We start from the raw sequence: 22,896 nt of genomic DNA, 5'->3' as shown, positions 1-22,896 counted from the left end.
TCAATCTGGCTCCCAATCCTGCAGCCCATGGATTGTTCTCTAGGGGCAAGATCTGTCCCATACATCCACCCACACCTCCTACCATGCTCCAGTCACAGGCATTTCTTAGCCAATACATGACAGCACTACATGCGAAAGCAGCCATGTTATATATATATAAGTTATACCACAATTACTTTAAGCATTCTGTGTGGGCATGACAAGTAACCAACTGTCTACTCACATGAATGGCCACCTCCAAACTGTGTCAAACCGCAGACTGGACAATCCAGTTGCAGAACATGCTATGCACCACAACAATAACGATCCAACAACTGCTTCACAACACAGGCCATTTGGATACTACCTTCCAGCACAAGTTTCTCTCAAATGCACATGTGGGAATTCTCTCTCCAATTTACTCTATGCTCTCACAATCCTCCTGGCCTAAAACTCCATTAGTTTGTTTCCCACAGCCTGACAGCCTCACATTACCTTTCCCTTTACTCTCTTCCCTCCCTGTCTCCCTCTTCCTCACCATCTGTCTCCTTTCCTACCCCTCTCCCTCTCTGTGTCCCTTATACCCTCTATTCTCTGAGCTCCTTTTGTCTTGTCATGCAGCCATTGAGTCATTTGCTGAAAGACCTGCCTCATGCTACCCTGCTACTCCCTCCTTGTATTGTATTGTATGGAACTGGGGACCTAGAAACAACAGAGAGGCTTCATCCTTGCCATAGCACGCAGTGGTATACAACCCCACAAAAGGCTACAATAGTCCAGTCACCCCACCGCTGCCCCACACAGTACCCAGGGTTATTGTGTGGTTCGGCCCCCAGTGGACCACCCGCCCAGACAAGTGTAACCCCAGTGATTGTGTGGTACAGTACGCATACGTGGAGAAAGTGTTTGCACGGCAATTGCCAACATAGCGGAATAAGGGGAGCCAGCCCAGATTCGCTGAGGCAGATGGAAAACCGCATTAAAAACCATCCATAGACTTGCCGGCACACCGGACCTCGACACTAATCCACTGGGCAGATTCATGTCAGGGACATGCATGACTTCCCACCTGGAAAGCAGTGTGTTAGACTGCATGGCTAACTGAGCAGGTACCCCCTCCTTACCTTGGCATCCTTCCCTACTCCCTCCTCACATTCATCTACTGAGGCAACTGCTTACAGTAACTGAGATTCAATAACCAATCTCACCACTACTTCTTACATGTATATTTTTGTGTCCATTTGGTTGTGTGTGTACTCATACCAGAAAAAGAGCAAGAGCTCAAAAGCTAGTGTTAACTGTTTTCTACCATGTGTTTCTGTCTGTCACACACTGGTATGCTGTAGGGAAATGGTTGCCTTTTCCTTATTTTATGTGGTTTTCCAGCCAGGAACTTCCATTATCGGTAAACAGAAATTCATATTCAAAACATTGATGATCCTGTTTCTAATCGCTTTAGTTGGAAATAAGATGTTGCAAATATCTTTGTAGTGCACCAGTACAACAGCTTTTGCCTTGTTTGTGATTGATAAACTGGAGGATGCACATCAGAGGAAGTAAACTTTAATCATCCAAAAGTTTGCACTAAGAGTAATATGTGGTGTACACTCAGATACCTCTTGTAGATGTCAGTAAAAACGAACCATACTAGATATCCTAATGGGAAGGTTACAGACAAAAGTTAGCACATCTATTAGCAAAAACCATAAGGTGCACACCTACAATACAAAGCCAAATCGCTGCTGTGGTTACTGGAGTCAGATTTTTAACGTCAAATTCAAAATGCACACGGACAGTATTAAAAGAAATTAAACTGACAGAGACTCCCATTCATCTTACAATAGTAGCGTAGAAGTGAAGCAACTTTGCTTTGTTAGCCTGTTAAAAGCTAAGCTCCACATCCTGGGCCAGAGAGGCCAATCGGGAATGACCAGCTGCCATGTCATCCTCCGCTGGTGGGATCGTTTGTATGCAACATGGGGTCAGCACACCACTCTCCTACCTGTTGTTGAGTTCCTGGACCTTTAAGCTGCTACTTCTCACTCAGGCAGCTTCTCAATTGACAGCATGAAGCTGAATGAACCCTGTTCAAGTCCTCTAACCAAGGAAAAATCCCTGACAGTACCAGGAACCAAATCAGATCCTCCATGTAGTAGCACTCTGACCACTGTGTCTTGGAGGCAGACTACATACTATTAGGGAGTAACAAATAAAGTAAATGAGTTGTTAATTTACTCAAAAGACTCTAGAAGTTCGAAAAAATTGATTTCATTTGTCTGTTGGAACAGCATATAACCATAGCTATAGAAAATGTTAATAGGTTTCTAAATTAGCTGCTTATTCCTCTAGATCCAGTATGGATATAGGAAGAATTGTCACATTCATAGAAAAGAAGTATGATACATAAAAAGAAGAAATAATAAATTCTGTATAGATAGAAGAATGTGCTTGCACACTAATATTGAGAAATGTAATATTTGATTCTTACAGTGGTACATACATGCAAAACATCTTTTTCTCGACAATGAAGCTAAACAAGTCACAATTATGTAGCAACCTGGGTAATGAAAATCTTCTAAATGGTCTGTATACGTCTCCATGTACAAACTGTTGGGCGAGATATAAATTTTATTATGTCTTCACAAATCAAAGAATTAAATAATAACTGACAATTTGTTTTGTGATCTGTGTCGTTGAGATATGTAGCCACTGCAGCATTGAGAGTAGTTCTAAATTATTAAATTTGATTCTAACTACATATGAAAGAAACAATTGTTCCACCTCTGACAGTGTGCTATACAAACTATTTGTTTTTGCATCTCTTTCTGTACCTAAGTGTAACAGTTGTAAGAGTGTTACAGGAAGCAATGTGGCCCGCAAAATATTGCTAGTATAATCCAGTTGCAAACCAAGCTTTATTTATTTTTATTTTTGTGGGCGTATTATCAATAACAATGTATATTGCTCTTCAAGATCAGCTGTACAGAGCTTCTGATTTTTGACTTTCCTAATATAGCATAATATGAAATCAACCACATGCAACTTATTCAGCGTTCCTTGCATGACTGCATTTCCATCTAATACAATGTGGCACATTTGCAATTTTCACATCTTCCCACTCGTACAGTGTGGCATGGTAGTGGCGAAGTGTGTAGTCAGATGACAAAGATCTGCATGTGTGCAGTGTACTTGCCTGTCCCTGCGATACGAGAAACAGTTAACACATTTTTACAGGAAAAACATTGTAATTGGACAGTATGCAGTTACATTTGTATTCCACATCATAGCATGTATTTGAGTATGATCCTTGGTACAAGCAATTAACTAACTTGTACATATCATTACACAAAACATAAATGCCCTTATGAAATGTGCTGTTATGTTATTAACAACTTATCACAATAAGAAAAAATTCCTAAATCTAATGTTATGACTAAGAATGATGTCTACTTGTTACAGGCTCACTTTCTCCTTCAACACAAAGCAGCAAATTGTTTGTGTGTTGGAGTTAACCATTCTACTCACACCATACAGAGGAATTTTTGCTGTCTCACTATTTTCTCACACAACTTTCTGATAAAACCATGGGACCTCCACAACTCACTTTTGTTACATGAATGAAAGGTCCATCTGTACAACAATTTCTTTACCTTTTTTATTTCAAAAGGGTGATCCATATGATTTCACTAAGAATGAATGTGACATAATTTCTGTTGATAACACACACAAAATACTCTATATTGGAATGAAATTGGTGCCAGCTTCACAAGACATGAGACTTGGAAAAATTTCTTTGTTCTTACCACTCGTATTTCAGAACTTTACACTGGAAATTTGCCACATGGCAAATCAGCTCTTGCCCCCACCTTTTCACAATTTGTGTTAATCTTGCACATTGTTTACCATCACTTCTCCAACATATTTCTTATTTTCATCATTATCTTCTCATTCCTGTACATTTTTAAAATTTCTCTTTGGATCTGTCCTTTATATGTTGCAACATATTTTGTTATCTTTTCCTTACTTGGAACAATTTTTTTAATACTGACAATTTCTGTCCCCTCAGTGATTCTAGTTTGTTTATCTTTCTCTAAATAAATTCACACTATGGAAGATGGCTTGGTTAATATTTTCCATTTATTTTTCTTACTTTTGTTAGCTTTTTATGTCTACTCTTGGTATAAAGAAGGTATGTGCTATTCTTAAAGAAAGATCATTTTTGAATCCTTTGGTGACACTTCCTGTTGATTGTACTGGAAACTTCACATGCTTGTGGCCAATCTGTACGTCTTCATTTTAATTTTTTCCATTGTAGTGCAACATACTGGCATAAAATGTTCACATATGTGGACAAATAGTGATTACATTGTTAATATATGCAGTTCATTCTGTACTCGCAGTGTAATAAAGTTGAACTGATCCAATTTTTATTCAGCTCATTCACACAGTGAAATTTTTGTGTTAATTAATACAAAACTTCATGAGGCTGAGAACAAAGGAATTATTTCAGTATAATCAGATGCAATATACAAAATATTTCAACTAACAACTTTTTCAGAGTCGCACCCAAGAAGAAGAAGATGTCAAGAACTTGCGAGGCCCTGTAGAGAACAAGGAGATCCGAACAACTGGAGGTATCAGCTGGACAGCATATGGACAATATCTGCGAGCAGGTGGAAATGCGTGCTTCCTTCTCTTTGTTGCAGCTATGTTAATCATTGCTCAAACAGCAACAAGTGGTGCTGACTACTGGGTTACATATTGGTTAGTACAAACTAAAAACATAGCACTCTAGACTTTTTATTTAGGGCTAAGAAAGTTGAATAATAAATGTCTCTCAGACAATTACAGTTCACTATGATTTATGAAATGCACACAGTGCTGTGAATGTGACAAAGTTTTAATGTATTTAATTCATTGGTAGTGAGAAAATTGTGTGTGTGTGTGTGTGTGTGTGAAGCAGAAACTCGAATGGTAGTGTGTGTATCCATTCTCTCTCTCTCTCTCTCTCTCTCTCTCTCTCTCTCTCTCTCTCTCACACACACACACACACACACACACACACACACACACACACACACACACACACACACACAATAAAAACCATATGTTCCTCTGTTTTTTTAACACATTTAATATAATAAATCACTGAACCATCTGTAACAATGCATGACAGATGAATGTGAAGTGTTGTGTAACTGGAAGTAATTTGTAATGGATTCATAAAATGTTACCTTTACTTTTTAGCTGCAGGTGCACAGGAATACAATGGATACTTCACATGCCAGTACATTCTTCTAGGGTAGAAGGGTTACCAAAAATGCATAACTGAAGTCTCTCTAAGACAATACATGTCTTGCTTTGCTAGCATTTATCTCATTGTGTTGGGTCCACTGCTTCCATAATTTATCAATTTCATTTTACTTTAACTTTCTTGGTAGGATGCCCTTTTTGTCACAACCATTTACAGCTGGACCAGCCCAGAATTTGCTGTAACCAGTATAAAGAACTGTCGGGCTGGTTAGTGTGCCAGACAAACTGTCGTTGATCTATAGGGTGGATCCAAAGGAACTTTTCATCATAATTCAGAATAACACATGGACTGCAATATCATATTTATGCCCCAAAACCAGGCAAGCGACTTTCAGGTAAAATGTGCCTCCTGTATGGGAATACACATAATGAATGTATGAATATGGCTGTAGACAAACGGTTGACAACATATGGAAGTTTGGGTCTCTCTGTGAATCAGGCATGGACACAAATGGTAAGGCTCGCTATAAGTGGGAAATCCAAGTTGAAGCCCCCTCCTTCGCAAATTTTCACTATTGCCATTCCGTTCTACAGCTGATGGTTGTCCATATTCGTAGCTGTGAATACATTTGATGCATCCAAAACGGCTGTAGTCATCGTACTGCCTGTTCCTTTGGACATGCATGCATGTCCAACAGAACTCTGCAATATGATTCCGAATTACACAGGCACTTTAATACCACAGAAGCAAAATAGGTATCAATGACACGCACAATTAATTTTCATTCGTACTTTTCTTTAGTTGTTTATTCATGTATTTAGTAGAAAATTAACAGCTGTACTTCCATACTTCCACATGTTAAAGAGAGAATATTACACTTGGGAAGCAAAAAATATATTGTTGTTTAACTCCTTCTCTTACTTTTTTAAAACAAAAATTATTATCCCTTTGTTGATTAACTAATATAAAAATATAGTCATATGTTTTGATTACTAGCAAAAGCTTAAAATGTTGCAGGACACGTGAAGAGGCAAAGCGGCGTCAACCTGTATACGAGTTTTTTGTGAATGGGACATTAGTAGCAACAGAGTACAATACACATGATCAGGTGCCTGTTATGTTCTCAAAAACCACATCCATCGGTATTTATGGAGGGGTTGTGTTAGCATGCATCCTCCTCACCATCTCACGGTCAATGCTGTTCTACAAACTTTGTATGAATGCATCAATGAGACTACACGACCGCATGTTTGATTCTATTCTTCGTGGAGCTATGCGCTTCTTTGACACAAATCCCTCTGGCAGAATCTTGAATCGATTTTCAAAGGACATGGGGGCTATTGATGAACTTCTTCCAAGAGCACTTCTTGAAGCAATTCAGGTAAAGTCAACACCTTTCAAATTTGTGGATTACACACCACAACTTACAATTTCAAATTTACTCTATCATATATTCAAACTTATATTGAAACAGCATGATTTGTATTAATAAATTTTTAACATATTTTCAGATATTCCTTGTTATGTCTGGAATATTTGCTATGGTTTTGTATGTAAACTACTGGTTGGTGCTTCCAATGGTCGTGATTGGCACCATATTCTATCTTATCTCTTGCGTATTTATGTCAACAGCACGAAATGTGAAGAGACTTGAAGGAATAAGTAAGTCTGTGCCTATGAATTTCTAACATTTTGAAATATATGTAACAATAAATTAGTATGTGCTTTACAAATTCTCTTCACTGAAAGTTTTGTTTATCTCAGTTTTGTTCCTGTGCATGGATGTCAACATACACTGGCAAATTTCACCTGAGACATACAATGTTTTAAATCAATAACAAAAAGATTCTACAGCTAGTTTAATGTTACCCTGTACAAAAGCTATCTAAAAGTACATAAACAGTGTACTAAGAACAGCATTCATATCAGTTGGTTTGTTGTTTTACACCTTACAATAAACTATTATAGAGACTTTGTTTAAGACATCTTAAACAAAATTGAGTGGAACCATTTTGACACTATGACAAAAACCATTGTTTCTTTCCAACAGCACGGAGTCCTGTTTTCTCCCATCTTTCGGACTCATTAAATGGACTCACCACAATAAGGGCATCTGGCACACAGGATATAGTGAGAAAAGAATTTGACAGCCACCAAGTAAGTAGAAATATCAACAAAAGCTTTTAGAACTAATTTCTTGAAAGGGGGAGAACATGTTTAACAGGAGGAATAATTGATCTTTTTTAGTTTGTCTTAAAGGAAAACCATCAGGTGTATAAAGCAGGATATAATTAAGCATATCCTACATGGAATAATTTGACTACTAGTAAACTGTAGTTTTGTAACACACATACAAAAATAATAGTAGAACATGACAAGGACTCATTTCTCAATAGGTCAAGTTATTTTAAATGTTTGTACCCATCAAGCAGTAATTTTATTTCTACTCTGAAAAAAATGAGACATTTTGCTGGTGTCCAAACTATGAAACAGATATATGTAAATTTTTTTTTCTTTTAGTGAGTGAAGTATGTTGAACTCACTTCCTTCACAAATGAATTTTGTGTTAATATATAATTTTTATCTTTTGAACTTAAACGTGGGAAGATTCCAAACAGAAAAAACTCATTAATTTTATAATTAGCAAAATCACACAGCTTTCCATTTTTCAAAAGGTTTCATGATGTTGGATGGTTATGTGATAGAATAATTTGAAACAAGTTAGAATCAAACAAAATTATCATCTAGCCAACTACTTTGCTAATCAAGTTACATAAATTAAGTGTCAGTACTACAAAACCCTTATTACTATATACAGAAAGTTCATTGTCCTCTACGTATATATCAAAAGTCGAAACAACATTGCACTCAGTATCAAAATTCATGTTTACTACTACTTATCATACCTAGTTACTACTGGTGCAAATCATGCAAAACTTTACATCAGGCTGACCTATAATTTTCTTGCTCTGTAGAATATGAAATTCAAATAATACAGTTGTTAAGCATTAGAGAGCTGCTTTAACTATGCACACCATTTGTGTACATTTATGTTTATCTTTACAGGATCTGCATACGTCAGCATGGTTTCAGTTCATTGCTACTGGAACAGCCTTTGGTTTCTGGCTTGACTGTTTGAGTGCAATTTTTGTTACACTTGTCACATTCAGTTTTCTTGTTCTCGGAGGAGGTAAGTTAATACAGGTTTTTAATTTATTTTTGTGTGGATATACCTATGCAATGATGGTGGATGGCTTGTGTAGCACTTATAAATCTAGATCATGACAAAGTGCAATGTAATTTTCAGTCCACATATGTTATCATTAACTATGGTCACTTCAGTTGATCATATGCATTGATACGTGTCACTGTAAAATGACTCGTTCCACATCATTACAACTTATCATATCAGTGATCCATGGAACTAACTAGCTGAAACTAACAGACATTCTGCTACTTTTATTGTTACAGAGATCTGTTTGATTGTACAGTCCTTTGGAATCTCCTTCATTTGTCTTCTTTCCTCTGCATTTCCACAAGAATGAACCACTTACATTTTGATCTTTTTCTCTGCAACTACAGAAAATGAATCTCTCCCATTTTTCTTTTCTCTGCAACTGCACAAGACTGAATCTCTGTTCCAGCAGTTGCAAAATCCCAGTAAAAGTGTCACGATATTTCACAGTAAAATTTCTGATAGCTGGTAATAAAACAAAATAATTTATCTACTGGTAAAGAAGAGAAAGGCAGATCAATAAGACATTTGGTAAAAAGCAACACAAGAACACGTGCAAATGAACTGTCTGCACACTAAGATGCAGGAACTGACATTCACAGTCAAAAGAAATTAATAGATGCAATGCTATGGAGGAAGAAGCTTGTGACAGAAAAAATGAAAAATTTTACAATAGAGAATTCAAGAACATTAAACACAAAGAAAGTAATTATAATAATGCAAATGACTCTGGAACTAAGATTTGGGTGTTAAAGATGAAAAACAAAAGATGTACCACTGACAGAAAAGGAGAGGAAAAATGTACAAAGAATAGAAAAGTACAACTTTACATCTGGGCAGGCACTGAGAATAATGTCAGCAATTTACTGATTTACTGAAGAGTAAATCAGGCATCATACCTTTTTTAGTCTAAAATCTTGAATAACACAAAGATGCAGACATACTATGAAGCTGCCCTTAGTCAGTTCTACATACTATTACTTTCCTGTATTCCATCTGAAGGCTTTTAATTTATTATGCCATTTTCTTTTAGCTCAGATGTAAGTGCATAAAGTAACAGTGATCAGAATGACTCAAGATATAGTATTGAACTGTTTGAAGAATTAGTAATACTGCACTGAGTGATACGAACGTTATGTGCTATTCTTTTACCATTCCAGTTTTATTGCTGGAGTGCTTTCATTTCAGTATGTGGGTCTGGTATGGGGGGAGGGATAATCTCACTGTCTTTTTCACATTAAGTCACTGGAAAAAAAAATTGAGTTGTATTACCTTTCTGACTAGTAAAGCTTGGGTCAACTAAGTCTCTGGAACTAAGGTTTTCTTTACTGTCTGTGCTACCTGTAGTATTTGCAGTCAACAAACAACATATTCACAGTACAAAATTTTTTATGTAATTTGGTAAAAAATAAATTTGTCTTCCACAATATTGCAAAATTTTATTTAATTTTTCCAGATGTACCAGGAGCAAATGTAGGATTGGCTATCTCACAGTCACTGATCCTGACAGTTATGGTCCAACATGGAATTCTGCAGATCACTGAAGTAGTCAGCCAAATGACCTCGGTAGAGCGAGTGCTGGAGTACACCAATATAGAAAAGGAACCAAGTTTAGAATCTGAAGAGGGTACGCAATTTTTTAAGCAGTTTCTTATGGTGCACAGTCCTGTGAGGTTTTTGAATTGTTGCACATATCTCATAAATAGAAATTCATTATACATATGACGTTGTTTTAAAATTTACTGGATTTCTCAAAGTAAAATTTGTTCTTGGTTATTAGATATGAATGAGATTAGAAATGTTTTTCACAGAACATCAGTTGACTCATAATTTGAGTCTTGAAGCCTCCTACATCCATTCCACATACATAGCTAACACCATCCACAGAACTCCAACAGTATAAGTTAAATACTGGATTACAGTGTTGAGAACACTAAGACATAGAATTTCTGATCACCTATTGCAATGTGTACCAAAACAAGACTAAATAATGGGCAATCATTGCTGAACAATTGTAAACTGTACTTTGCCCCACATAAATAAGCAACATCATTTGACTGATACATGTGTGATGATGTATCTACAGCTGTCACAAAAAGTCTCAATGTGCTATGCTGGTTGTCAGTAACCAGTAACACTCATTTTGTAAATGTCATGGTCATAAAGGATCCCTGTTGTTTTGTATTTATTCTTCGATACAAATATATTTTTCTCGGACAAAAAAAGGTCACTTATTCAACAAAAGGTCCCCAATTTTCATCTTATATTATCTTTCTTCTCCAGCTGTTGAGAGCCACATGGGCATGTATCTGAAAATGTGTTAGAAGTACTTAAAGATGAGATTTTTAAACTATGAAACTTTCTTAATAACCTACTTCTGCACTCTGTATGCAGATTTTTCCATAGCAACCTGAAAAATGTTCATAGTATCTACTCTGAAGGCTTGTTCTTGCAATTTCAAGCTAAGGCTTTTGATAACATGTAGCCTATCTTTAACTGATGCAAGTTAAGATTTTTTTAGTGTTTCTGTTAAATTCTCTATCCACTAACAAGACCATGGCCATTTGCACCAGTCTTATATGCTGTTAGTTCAATGTAATGTGGATCTCACAAACTTCAGTATTTCAGTAGGAAGAAAACAAGAACATTTCAAGAAATCTCTTATATACACATAGCCATTTACTACCATCATACACATAAAATGAAGCCTGCCATTTGCTTTATCTACAACTGAGCATGTTAGAAATTACCATGTTGTATGTTACTTCAAGATATAACTATGACGTGACTGACTAGTTATGACTCATAAATGGTTTTGCCAAAGGCTACAACTTTTTTTTACGTTTCATAAAATGCATAACAATACATTTCTCTTGTCCTGTAGTAAAACTTGCTTTCTACAGCAACTGCAGTCTCAAATTCCAAGTCACATTGTTGCTTTTTTCTATTATTATTGATCATACAAATATACTCAGAAAGGGTCCAAACGGTTTCAAAACAGACACCACCAGGACAATAATCGAACAACTTACAACTGATACAGAACAAACAGCTTGACTCAGTCTTATGAAACTAATATCAAGCAGTTTTACACAAATTAAAATGATTTCTAAATAGCAGAAATTGATATCAACAAGCACACTAAATGAAGGTCTGTATATGAAATTTTTGGGCTATATAGACAACCAGAATTAATATGACCTCCGAATAGCAGAAGCTGATATCAATAAGCACACACTAAATGAAGGTCTGTATGTGAAACTTTAGGCAACCAACTGGGGTGGCTCAGGTGCTGGATCAGCTCTGCCAACTTTCACTTACAAATATCTCTCATGGTTTTGAACTGCAGGCAGTCTCGCTGGAATGCTTTACATACTTTCTCTTAATGCTGTCCAGTAGCATGGTTTTCTTAAATGTGCTGCTATGGCCAGTATTTATTCTGAAGAATTTTGCAGCTAAAATATTGTGTGAAGTTGATAACTGAACACCTTGCACAAGCCTTAACCAAATAGAAGCCTCTATGTGGGCCTAGGGACTTACACATTTACATAACAATACAGTTACTCCTTAATGTGTTTCTACTTAGTAATAAGGATTTATTTAAAATGAACTATGTAATTCACAACCACAATATTATAAGCATAAACTATTTTCATATAGATTAGGGTTTGGAATGGAAGTTTATATTCTGATGTAAAAATCATTAATCAGTTGTTGGGTAACACCAGGCAGGAACTTGGAAATATACGCACACAAAAGATAACTAGCTTTTGGATGAAATCCCTTGATGTGCTAGAGAATGCAGATGCACACACACAAACACACACACACACACACACACACACACACAAACACACAAACAAACAAAGATCGGCTGGGCTCACAATGTGTGTATTTGTATGCTAGTTCATCAAAGAATTTCTTCCAAAAGCTAGCAAACCTTTTACTCTCTTTTGTGTGCACCTGTCGACAACTCAATGCTTGTGCTATTCATTGAGTGGCCTCATTTATTCCTAAATTATGTACATTCAGCCACCACTTTCCTTACTGTAAATATTCATAGCAAATGTAAAATAAAAACTTATTAGCCACTTACTTGATATTTTATTAGAATATTTAGAGCTGTAGATAATATTCATTCTAAACAGGTTTTAACTTTAGTATAATGCAGACAGCTGATAGTTTTCTGTGTTAAGTGACACTGATGCTTAGTTTACACTATCAGAGAAAAAGGACAGCTCTCTAGTGTCGAGGCAGGGCAGTGGCTTTGTTCAAAGAAACTTATTTTTACAAGCCATTGCTGTAACAACAAAGTAATAGCTAGAAATAATCTTCATATTTATCTCGTGTGAAGAGAGTAGCACTGGTTAGCAGTATACATTAAAGAAGTTGCCTGCAGTGAGTGCTTTTGCCTGTTAATGTTTAATTTAACTTGTTTCACATCCCTGAAGCTCTTTCCCATGATGGCATTTCTGAAATTAATAAAGTAATGAATAGCAGCAAGGAATAATTCTAGCTTACTCATGAATCTAAATATCACATACCTGTGAAACGTCTCACTTAGATTTTGAAAGTGAAAAAATGTGAATGTAACATCGTGTATAAAACTTAGTCATATCTCGTCAGATTAAAGTTGTACACACAATGCAGGAAACTGTGGTATATGGCTCTATGAATGAGATGAGAATTTTCTTTTAGTCTATAATTCATTGATTGTTTTTCCAAACAGGCTTGGTCAAGACAGGACAGGTCTGCAATTTCCTTCTGAGCCATGTTTTTCTTATTTCTTATAGGCTAGTTGGTTTCATTATTTTTAGTTATTACAATAAATATCAGCCACAATAAAACTATTTTTCTAATCACAGGAAGGAAACCAGATGAAAAATGGCCATCTAGTGGACGCATTGAATTTAGGAATATGTGTCTGCAATACAGTGAAGCTGATCCTCCAGTCCTGAAGGATCTAAACTTTGTCATTCAACCAAGGCATAAGGTAAATAGCAAATTTGCCTTTTAATCATAATTAGTAAAATTATGGACAAGAGAGAATGCCAGGCATTCTTCATCATTTCATTGTCAAAGTACTATTTAGTTGTTGAAACACACATCTAGCTTACGAGTTGTCGCTAATGGCTTCACTATTTATGAAGTGCAAGCGAATATATGTTTCCATTTTTTTTTGTTTCAGGTTGGAATTGTGGGACGAACTGGTGCTGGAAAATCCTCTCTCATATCAGCTTTATTTCGCCTAGCTAAAGTAAAAGGAGAAATTACAATTGATGGCATTGAAACTGGCAGTATTGGTCTACATGATCTGAGGAAGCATATTTCCATTATACCCCAGGAACCTGTTCTTTTTTCTGCCTCACTGAGATCAAACTTGGACCCCTTTGGTGAATTTGAGGATCACTTACTGTGGAGTGCTTTGGAAGAGGTAATAGTTACTGATACTAAAAAAATGGTTTTGTCAAAGCAGACTTGTAGAAGCAAAATATCTTTTAAGTGTTTCATAAGTGAGGTCTGAAGAGATACATTTTCTCTTTGAAGAAAGCTGCTCGTTAATGCCTCTGACAATTCATTTATAAGTGTTGTTTAGATGCTAGCAGACCAATAAATATCAAGAGTGGGAGAGTGTACACATCAATATGAAACACACTAAGCAGTGTAGAGAAATGCAGTAAGTGATAAGGATTAAGAGAAAAATTGATAACATGTATGACAAAATAAACCAAAGTAAACATAACAGACAAACTAAGAAAGCAATGGCACTGTGCATGTGTTGGCACATGCGTGACTGTTTGTGTATTGGAAGTGAAGAAGAGGTGGCAAGAGTTGGTAGAAATTGTATTTTACGGAATTAAATGTGTTTCAAAAACAAATTCTCATACCACTAACATAATCTGGAGTTGTAACAAATCTGGATGGCTCTTATAAACAAGAAGGATTGTTTCAAAAACAAATTCTCATACCACTAACATAATCTGGAGTTGTAACAAATCTGGATGGCTCTTATAAACAAGAAGGATATGTAATTATCTGTGGATCAAAGTATCAACATGTAATGTAGAATTGAGGCTTTATATAGAAGGACTTGTCAGCATATATTGTAAATATCTCATTTCCTAAGAATATGTTGGCTGCCAGAATTCAAAATCATAGATCACTATTTCTATGCATATGGTTTAGGCCATAGAGTGAATATACAGTACTATTGATTGTGTCCATTATAGAAGCCACCACCCCAGTAAAGGAATAGCTTATGAATTTCACAGAATATCTCTTCATGTTCATGTATGATTGCAGAATCTCACAGTTCTGGAATGGGGAATTTTAAGGAGGGGGCGGGCGGGGGGCGGGGGTGGGGGTGGGATGTAGTGTAGTATATCCTGTGTTTCTCCCACATCACTTGCACAACAAAGCTGTTGGTAGAGTAGCAATATAAGACTTTATTTTGTTCTTTTTTAGCCTGTTTTTAGTTCCCTTTTATACCATAAGCAACTACCCCATTCACTACTGGAACAAATAGCAAACTAATGCTATAGAAAAAGTGAAAAAGAACTGGTTGTAGGTACTGGAAGTGCACTTTACATTTGAGACACCATTAAATGTTGTTCACATGATTATTTGAAAGAGTTTGTAATACCATCACATTTTCCAGCTGAAGATCAGTTTGCTAAAATCAGTAGCATAAATTTCATCTTGCACTCTCTATTTCTTTTTTTTATGATATGTGATTTTTGTTACCTAAATATTTGTAGACTTAATTTGACTTTATTTATGACTAGTAAGATTCAGGCACTATCAGAAGAATATAATTAGCCCTTATAAACATATTTATTTTCTGTGTAGGTGGAACTGAAATCAGCTGTTCAAAGCCTGGACTTTATGGTGACGGAGGGTGGTAGTAACTTCAGTGTGGGTCAGAGGCAGCTGGTGTGCTTGGCAAGAGCTATCCTTCGAAACAACAAGATATTAGTTTTGGATGAAGCAACTGCTAATGTTGACCCAGAGTGAGTTCACTGTATAATTTTCAATTTTAATACGGAAATTTACATTTCTCTAAGTAGTTTAATGTACTAAGCAACATCTGTTAACTATAAAAGTACAGAGGTAGCCATTTATATCATAATGCAGAATTATAAAACTGTAGTGTGAAATACACACAATATTCATTCCATCCTTTATCACTGTGATATACCTCTACATCTATACTCTGCAAATCATTGCAAACTCCATGGTAGAGGGTACTCAGCACTGTATATATTAGAGTGTCTTTCCATTCCAATTGCTTATGGCGCACGAGAAGAATGAATACTTAAATGCTTCTGTGCATGTTGTAATTTGTCTAACTTGGTTTTCACCACCCCTAGAGGCTGACGAAGATCTCTAGATTCTTCTCTTAATACTGGTTCTTAAAATTTTGTAAGTAGGCTTTCACAGGTTAATTGCTTCCGACTACAAGAGTCTGCCAGTTCAGGTTTTTCAACATTTTCATAATGCTGTCCCCTTAGTCAGACAAACCCATGACATTTCATTCTGCTCTTCTTTGCATATATTCAGTGTCTCTTGTTAGTCCTATTGGGTTTGGGTCAACCACACATTTCAGCGATATTCTAAGATAGGATGCACAAGTGACATGTAAGCAGTCTCCTTTGTAAACTGACTGCATATCCCCAGTATTGTGCCAATGAACTGAAGTCTGCTACTTGCCTTACCTATGACTGAACCTATGTGATCATTCCATTTCATATCCCCACAAATTGTTACACTCAGGTGTTTGTATGATATGGCTAATTGTGGAACACTGATATTATATTCATAGGAGACTGCGTTATTTCAATTTGTGAAGTGCATAATTTTACATTTCTGAATATTTGAAGTAAGTTGCCAACCTCATACCATTTTGAAATCTTTGAATATTTCTGCAGGATTTTTATGACAGTACTTCATTACAGTTAACTGCATCACCTGCAACAGTCCGAGGATGCTTTAAACATTGTCTGCCAAGTCATTAGTATACAACATGAACAACTTCTTTGAGACATTCCTAAAGTTACTTCTACTTCTATTAATGACTCTTCATTCAAGATAACATTTGGCTCTCTGCCTGCCAACAAATCTTCTCCCAGTCACAAATTTTGTTTGATAACCCACGTAATTTTCCTTTTGTTAATAAACAATAGTGTGATATCACATCAGATGCTTTTCAGAAATAAAGAAATACTGCATCTACCTAACTGTTTAATCTGTGGCTTTTAGGATGCCATATGAGAAAAGTGAAAATAGGGTTTCACATGCAGTTTATTTAAGGGCATGACTAGTTTCGGCTTTCGCATCCAGGCAATTTTCAAGTGGACTTCCATTGCCCTTCTTGTACACGGGTACAACTTGTCCTTTTTTCTTCAAGGACTCTATGATACATTATGGTTAAAAAGGGAGCCAACTCAGCAGCAGATTCTGTATACAGTCTGACAGGGATCCCATCATGCCCTGGAGGCTTGTTTAATTTCAACAGTTTTAGCTGTTTCTCAACACCACACTACTCTCTTTGTCGCTATCTTTGCAGTGGCATAAGAAATAAGCTGGGGTACCACTTCTAGTGACAGGAACAAATGAATGGAAACATTCTATTCAACTGGTTGTTGGAAAACAATTGAGTGTTGTTTTTAGCTATTGGTTGAATTATTCATGCATTCTTTTGGGTGAAATCAGTCCATAGGAGCAACTGAACAAAACACTCGATTCAGTCAGTTGTCATTTTATGTATCCATAGCATCATTATCCATTCATTTCTTTCCAGTGAAACCAGTATATGGGAGCAACAGAATGAAAACAGTTGATGCAGTCTGGCACATTCAGTTCGGGGGGAAAAATTTGGTACTGTTAAATCACTGTTGCTGACTGCACTCTGTTATCGCTTGTTGTTACTGTTGTTGTCATTCTTATATAAACTTTTTATTGAGTGCCAATCAGTAGCTTTTCGTACAGCTTTCATTCATGTTTATGGTTACCAGCAGATGTTTTCTTAATCATTAACTTTGTCTGTAGCTCAAAATGCCAAAATTCTTGGTGGCATGGGAATGGAAAAAGTCTTGTGAGTGGATAAGAAGTGATCCTCAAGATAAATTCAATGGGATATAGAATATCTACAAGGATGATTCATATTATGAAACTATATTAATTAAAGAAATTCAAAGACAATTAAAAAAAGATGATCAATATTTCTCACAAAAAAATTCTTTTAAGTGACGGTGAATGCTTAAAAAGCAAGTGAGCAAGTGATCAAGTCATCAAATGTATAAAATAATTCGTTTTATATGCTTTCTGTTCACGTCACGTCATTTACAAAAACAAAATTATCAGTGATGGATGCAAACCAGTGGGAAGGGAGACAGGCAGAGCTTCAATAAATTTAAATAAAAATTGTTCCTTTATTTAACTGTAATGCAGCACCAGTTATTCCCCTTTTAAAACCAACAAAAAAAATCAAAATTTAATGCCAACGGTATGAAAAATTTCTTATTTTTGTAAATAAAGGCATGAATTTTGAACATACTTCATTTTTTACATACAGGGTGTTTCAAAAATGACCGGTATATTTGAAACGGCAATAAAAACTAAACGAGCAGCAATAGAAATACACCGTTTGTTGCAATATGCTTGGGACAACAGTACATTTTCAGGCAGACAAACTTTCGAAATTACAGTAGTTACAATTTTCAACAACAGATGGTGCTGCGGTCTGGGAAACTCTATAGTACAATATTTTCCACATATCCACCAAGCGTAGCAATAATATGGCGTAGTCTCTGAATGAAATTACCCGAAACCTTTGACAACGTGTCTGGCGGAATGGCTTCACATGCAGATGAGATGTACTGCTTCAGCTGTTCAATTGTTTCTGGATTCTGGCGGTACACCTGGTCTTTCAAGTGTCCCCACAGAAAGAAGTCACAGGGGTTCATGTCTGGCGAATAGGGAGGCCAATCCCCGCCGCCTCCTGTATGTTTCGGATAGCCCAAAGCAATCACACGATCATCGAAATATTCATTCATGAAATTAAAGACGTCGGCCGTGCGATGTGGCCGGGAACCATCTTGCATAAACCACGAGGTGTTCGCAGTGTCGTCTAAGGCAGTTTGTACCGCCACAAATTCACAAAGACTGTCCAGATAGCGTGATGCAGTAATCGTTTCGGATCTGAAAAATGGGCCAATGATTCCTTTGGAAGAAATGGCGGCCCAGACCAGTACTTTTTGAGGATGCAGGGACAATGGGACTGCAACATGGGGCTTTTCGGTTCCCCATATGTGCCAGTTCTGTTTATTGACGAAGCCGTCCAGGTAAAAATAAGCTTCGTCAGTAAACCAAATGCTGCCCACATGCATATCGCCGTCATCAATCCTGTGCACTATATCGTTAGCGAATGTCTCTCGTGCAGCAATGGTAGCGGCGCTGAGGGATTGCCGCGTTTGAATTTTGTATGGATAGAGGTGTAAACTCTGGCGCATGAGACGATACGTGGACGATGGCGTCATTTGGACCGCAGCTGCAACACGGCGAATGGAAACCCGAGGCTGCTGTTGGATCACCTGCTGCACTAGCTGCGCGTTGCCCTCTGTGGTTGCCGTACGCGGTCGCCCTACCTTTCCAGCACGTTCATCCGTCACGTTCCAAGTCCGTTGAAATTTTTCAAACAGATCCTTTATTGTATCGCTTTTCGGTCCTTTGGTTACATTAAACCTCCGTTGAAAACTTCGTCTTGTTGCAACAACACTGTGTTGTAGGTGGTGGAATTCCAACACCAGAAAAATCCTCTGTTCTAAGGAATAAACCATGTTGTCTACAGCACACTTGCACGTTGTGAACAGCACACGCTTACAGCAGAAAGACGACGTACAGAATGGTGCACCCACAGACTGCGTTGTCCACTTGCAGCGCCATCTGTTGTTGAAAATTGTAACTACTGTAATTTCGAAAGTTTGTCCGCCTGAAAATGTACTGTTGTCCCAAGCATATTGCAACAAACGGTGTATTTCTATCGCTGCTCGTTTAGTTTTTATTGACGTTTCAAATATACCGGTCATTTTTGAAACACCCTGTATATACTCTTTCTGTTCACAATTCCATGAAACAAAACACTTTATTTGCCCCTAAACTAGTGGGTACCCCTAGTTATGGTTCATATATAACCTAAAAGGCTGAAAAAGTATTAAATGAAGCCACTCAAACCTGAAGAGTGACTGAAATTCATACAGCTGAATGCGACCACAGACACTAGTTTCATTTTATTTTTTTCATTCAAGTGAAAAACAGCTGACTTGCCAAATGGTCGTTAAAGCCAGTCAGTTATCCCATCACTAAGTACATCTGAATCTTCTTTAGTGAAAGAACACTTGAAAATGGAATTCAGTGTTTCTGCTTTTGCTTTGCTTTCCTACCTTCAATTTAAGTTCATGTGTGATCCATCAGTGTGCTGACACTAATGTTGGTGGCATTTGTGTGTGACCAGAATTTCTTTAGGTTTTTTGAGCAAACTTTCAGTAAGATTCTGCTATGATAGTCCTTGGAACTTACATACATACATTAATCCTTGTTCCATAGATAATGAACATGACATTTCATAATGATGTGGAACGTGTCACTTTAACACAAGTTTTCTTTACACAAAATAATTAATTGATTAATTAATTTTTTTGCAATTACTACTTCATATCTAAGAATTCATCTATTGAGTAGAAGGAGTTGTCATTCAGAAATTCTTTTAATTTGCTTTTAAATGTTGGTTGGCTATCTGTCAGACTTTTAATATTATTTGGCAAATGACAAAAGATTTTTCTGGCAGCATAATTCACCCCTTTCTGTGCCAAAGTGAGATTTAATCCAGAATAGTGAATATCATCCATTCTTTTAGTGTTGTAGCTATGCACTTTACTATTATTTTCGAATTGGGATGGGTTACTAGTGACAAATTTCATAAGCGAATATATCTATTGTGAAGGTACTGTGAATATCCCTAGTTCTTTAAATAAATGTCTGCAAGGTGATCTTGGGTGGGCTATAGCTATTATTCTGATTACATGCTTTTGTGCAATGAACGTTTCTCTCTTAGTGCCGAATTTCCCCAAAATATGATGCCATATGAAAGCAGTAAATGAAAATAGGCATAGTCGGCTAATTTACTGATATATTTATCACCAAAATTTACAATAATCCTAATAGCATAAGTAGCTGAACTTAACCGTTTCAGCAGATCATCGATGTGTTTCTTCCAATTCAATATCTCACCAATGCACACATCCAGAAATTTTGAGTATTCTACCTTAGCAACAGACTTCTGTCCATTGTCTATATTTATCAAAGGTGTTATGCCATTTACTGTACAGAATTGTATAAACTGTGTTTTCTCAAAATTTAGTGAGTGTCCATTTGCAGAGAATCACTTAATAATTTTCTGAAAGATGTTATTTGCAATTTCCTCGGCTGATTCTTGCTTCTTGGGTGTGATTACTGTACTTGTATCATCAGCAAAAAGAACTAGCTTTGCATCTTCATGAATATAGAGTGGCAAGTCATTAATATGTATTACGAACAATAAGCGACCCAAGACTGAACCCTGTGGGACACCATTCTTGATACCTCCCCAGTTAGAGGACTCTGCTGGTTTTTGTAGACTATCTGCACTGTTAATTTCAACCTTCTGCATTCTTCCAGTTAAGTATGAATTAAACCATTTGTGCACTGACCAACTCATACCACAATACTTAAGCTTATCTAGAAGAATTTCATGATTCACACAATCAAAAGCCTTTGAAAGATCACAAAATATCCCAATGGGTGTTGATTGGTTATTCATTGCATTTAATAGTTGATCAGTGAAAGCATATGTAGCATTTTCTGTTGAAAAGCGTTTCTGAAAACCAAATTGACATTTTGTTAGTACCTCATTTTTACAAATATGTGATGCTACTCTTGAATACATTACTTTTTCAAGAATTTTGGATAAAGCTGTCAGAAGTGAGATCAGGTGGCAGTTGTTAGCGTCAGATCTATCCCATTTTTTATGCAATGGTTTAACAATAGCATATTTCAGTCTATCTGGAAAAATTCCCTGTTTCAATGAGCTACTACATATGTGGCTGAGAATCCAACTTATTTGTTGGGAACAAGCTTTTAGTACTCTGTTGGAAATGCCATCAATTGCATGTGAGCTTTTACTTTTGAGTGAATTTATTATTTCCCTAATTTTAGTAGGAGAGGTGGGTTGAATTTCAGTTTTATCAAATTGCATAGGTACTGCCTCTTCCATATACTGCCTTGCATTTTCTAATGAATAGCTGAAACCTATTTACTCTACAACACTTAAAAATGATTACTAAAAATGTTTTCTGCTTCTGACGTCTTGTTAACAAACTTTTCGTTGTGTTTGATGGAAATACAGTTTTCCTGTGCTCTGGTTGCCCTGTTTCCCTTTTCACGATATTCCAAATTGCTTTAATTTTATTATCAGATGTGCTAATCTCAGACATAATGCACATACTTCTGGACTTTTCAATAACTTTTCTTAATACAGTGCAGTAATTTTTATAATGTTTCATTGTTTTGGGATCATTACTCCTCCTAGCTATAAGATACATTTCCCTTTTCTGTTTACAAGATATTTTTATCCCTTTAGTAAGCCATGGCTTTTTACATGGTTTCTTACAATTATATTTCACTGTTTTCTTAGGGAAACTGTTTTCAAATATACTCACAAAGGTATCATGAAATAGGTTAAATTTTAAATTAGCATCATGTTCCCTGTATACATCATCCCAGCCTAACTGTTGCAAGCTTTCCCTAAAATTTTTAAGTGTTAAATCATTAATTGAACCACTATTTTGGAGGATTATTTTGCATTACTGTATGGAGCTATATCATATACTGTAACTAGCTGTGCATCGTGATCAGACAGAGCATTCTTAACAGTAAAAGTTTTTATTTGATTGAATTTATCTTGGTCTATGAAAACGTTATCCATCAGTGTGCTGCTTTCCTGTTCCACCCAGGTAGGAAAATCAATAACTGATGTCAAATTGAAAGATGCAAGTAATACTTCAAGGTCAAGCTTTCTATCTAAAATCTACATTGAAATTCCCACAAACAATAATTTGCTTTCCTTTGTCTGACAGGTAGTACAACAAAGAATCCAAGTTTTTCAAAAATAGTTGAAAATTTGCCAATGGAGACCTATACACGGCTACAATTATAAAAGTGCCTTTATTTAGTTTAAGCTCACATGCACATGCTTCTATGTGTTGCTCACGCAAAATTTTTTAGTTTCCAAATTTTTCGCACTATGACTGATTTTAACATATATGGCAACTCCTCCTCTCTCCATAGTGTCTCTACTTACATCTTCTGAAAGCTTATATCCACCTACATTTAC

At 36.4% G+C, this 22,896-nt stretch overlaps 1 protein-coding gene across 1 annotated transcript in view; it reads left to right on the top strand.

The window, feature by feature from the left end:
- LOC124776560 (ATP-binding cassette sub-family C member 4-like) overlaps positions 1-22,896 on the top strand; it is a 301,974-nt gene that overhangs the window by 262,751 nt on the left and 16,327 nt on the right. The window contains exons 15-23 of the mRNA XM_047251600.1: positions 4,538-4,743; positions 6,251-6,614; positions 6,745-6,895; positions 7,284-7,390; positions 8,300-8,423; positions 9,925-10,095; positions 13,334-13,461; positions 13,657-13,902; positions 15,318-15,478. Coding sequence (XP_047107556.1) covers positions 4,538-4,743; positions 6,251-6,614; positions 6,745-6,895; positions 7,284-7,390; positions 8,300-8,423; positions 9,925-10,095; positions 13,334-13,461; positions 13,657-13,902; positions 15,318-15,478 — 1,658 coding nt within the window. The remainder of the gene's footprint in view (positions 1-4,537; positions 4,744-6,250; positions 6,615-6,744; positions 6,896-7,283; positions 7,391-8,299; positions 8,424-9,924; positions 10,096-13,333; positions 13,462-13,656; positions 13,903-15,317; positions 15,479-22,896) is intronic.

Source organism: Schistocerca piceifrons, chromosome 2 (assembly GCF_021461385.2).
Source record: "Schistocerca piceifrons isolate TAMUIC-IGC-003096 chromosome 2, iqSchPice1.1, whole genome shotgun sequence".
NCBI lineage: Eukaryota > Metazoa > Arthropoda > Insecta > Orthoptera > Acrididae > Schistocerca > Schistocerca piceifrons.
The sequence above is the reverse complement of the archived record's forward strand: the minus strand, read 5'-3'. Positions and strand labels throughout refer to the sequence as shown.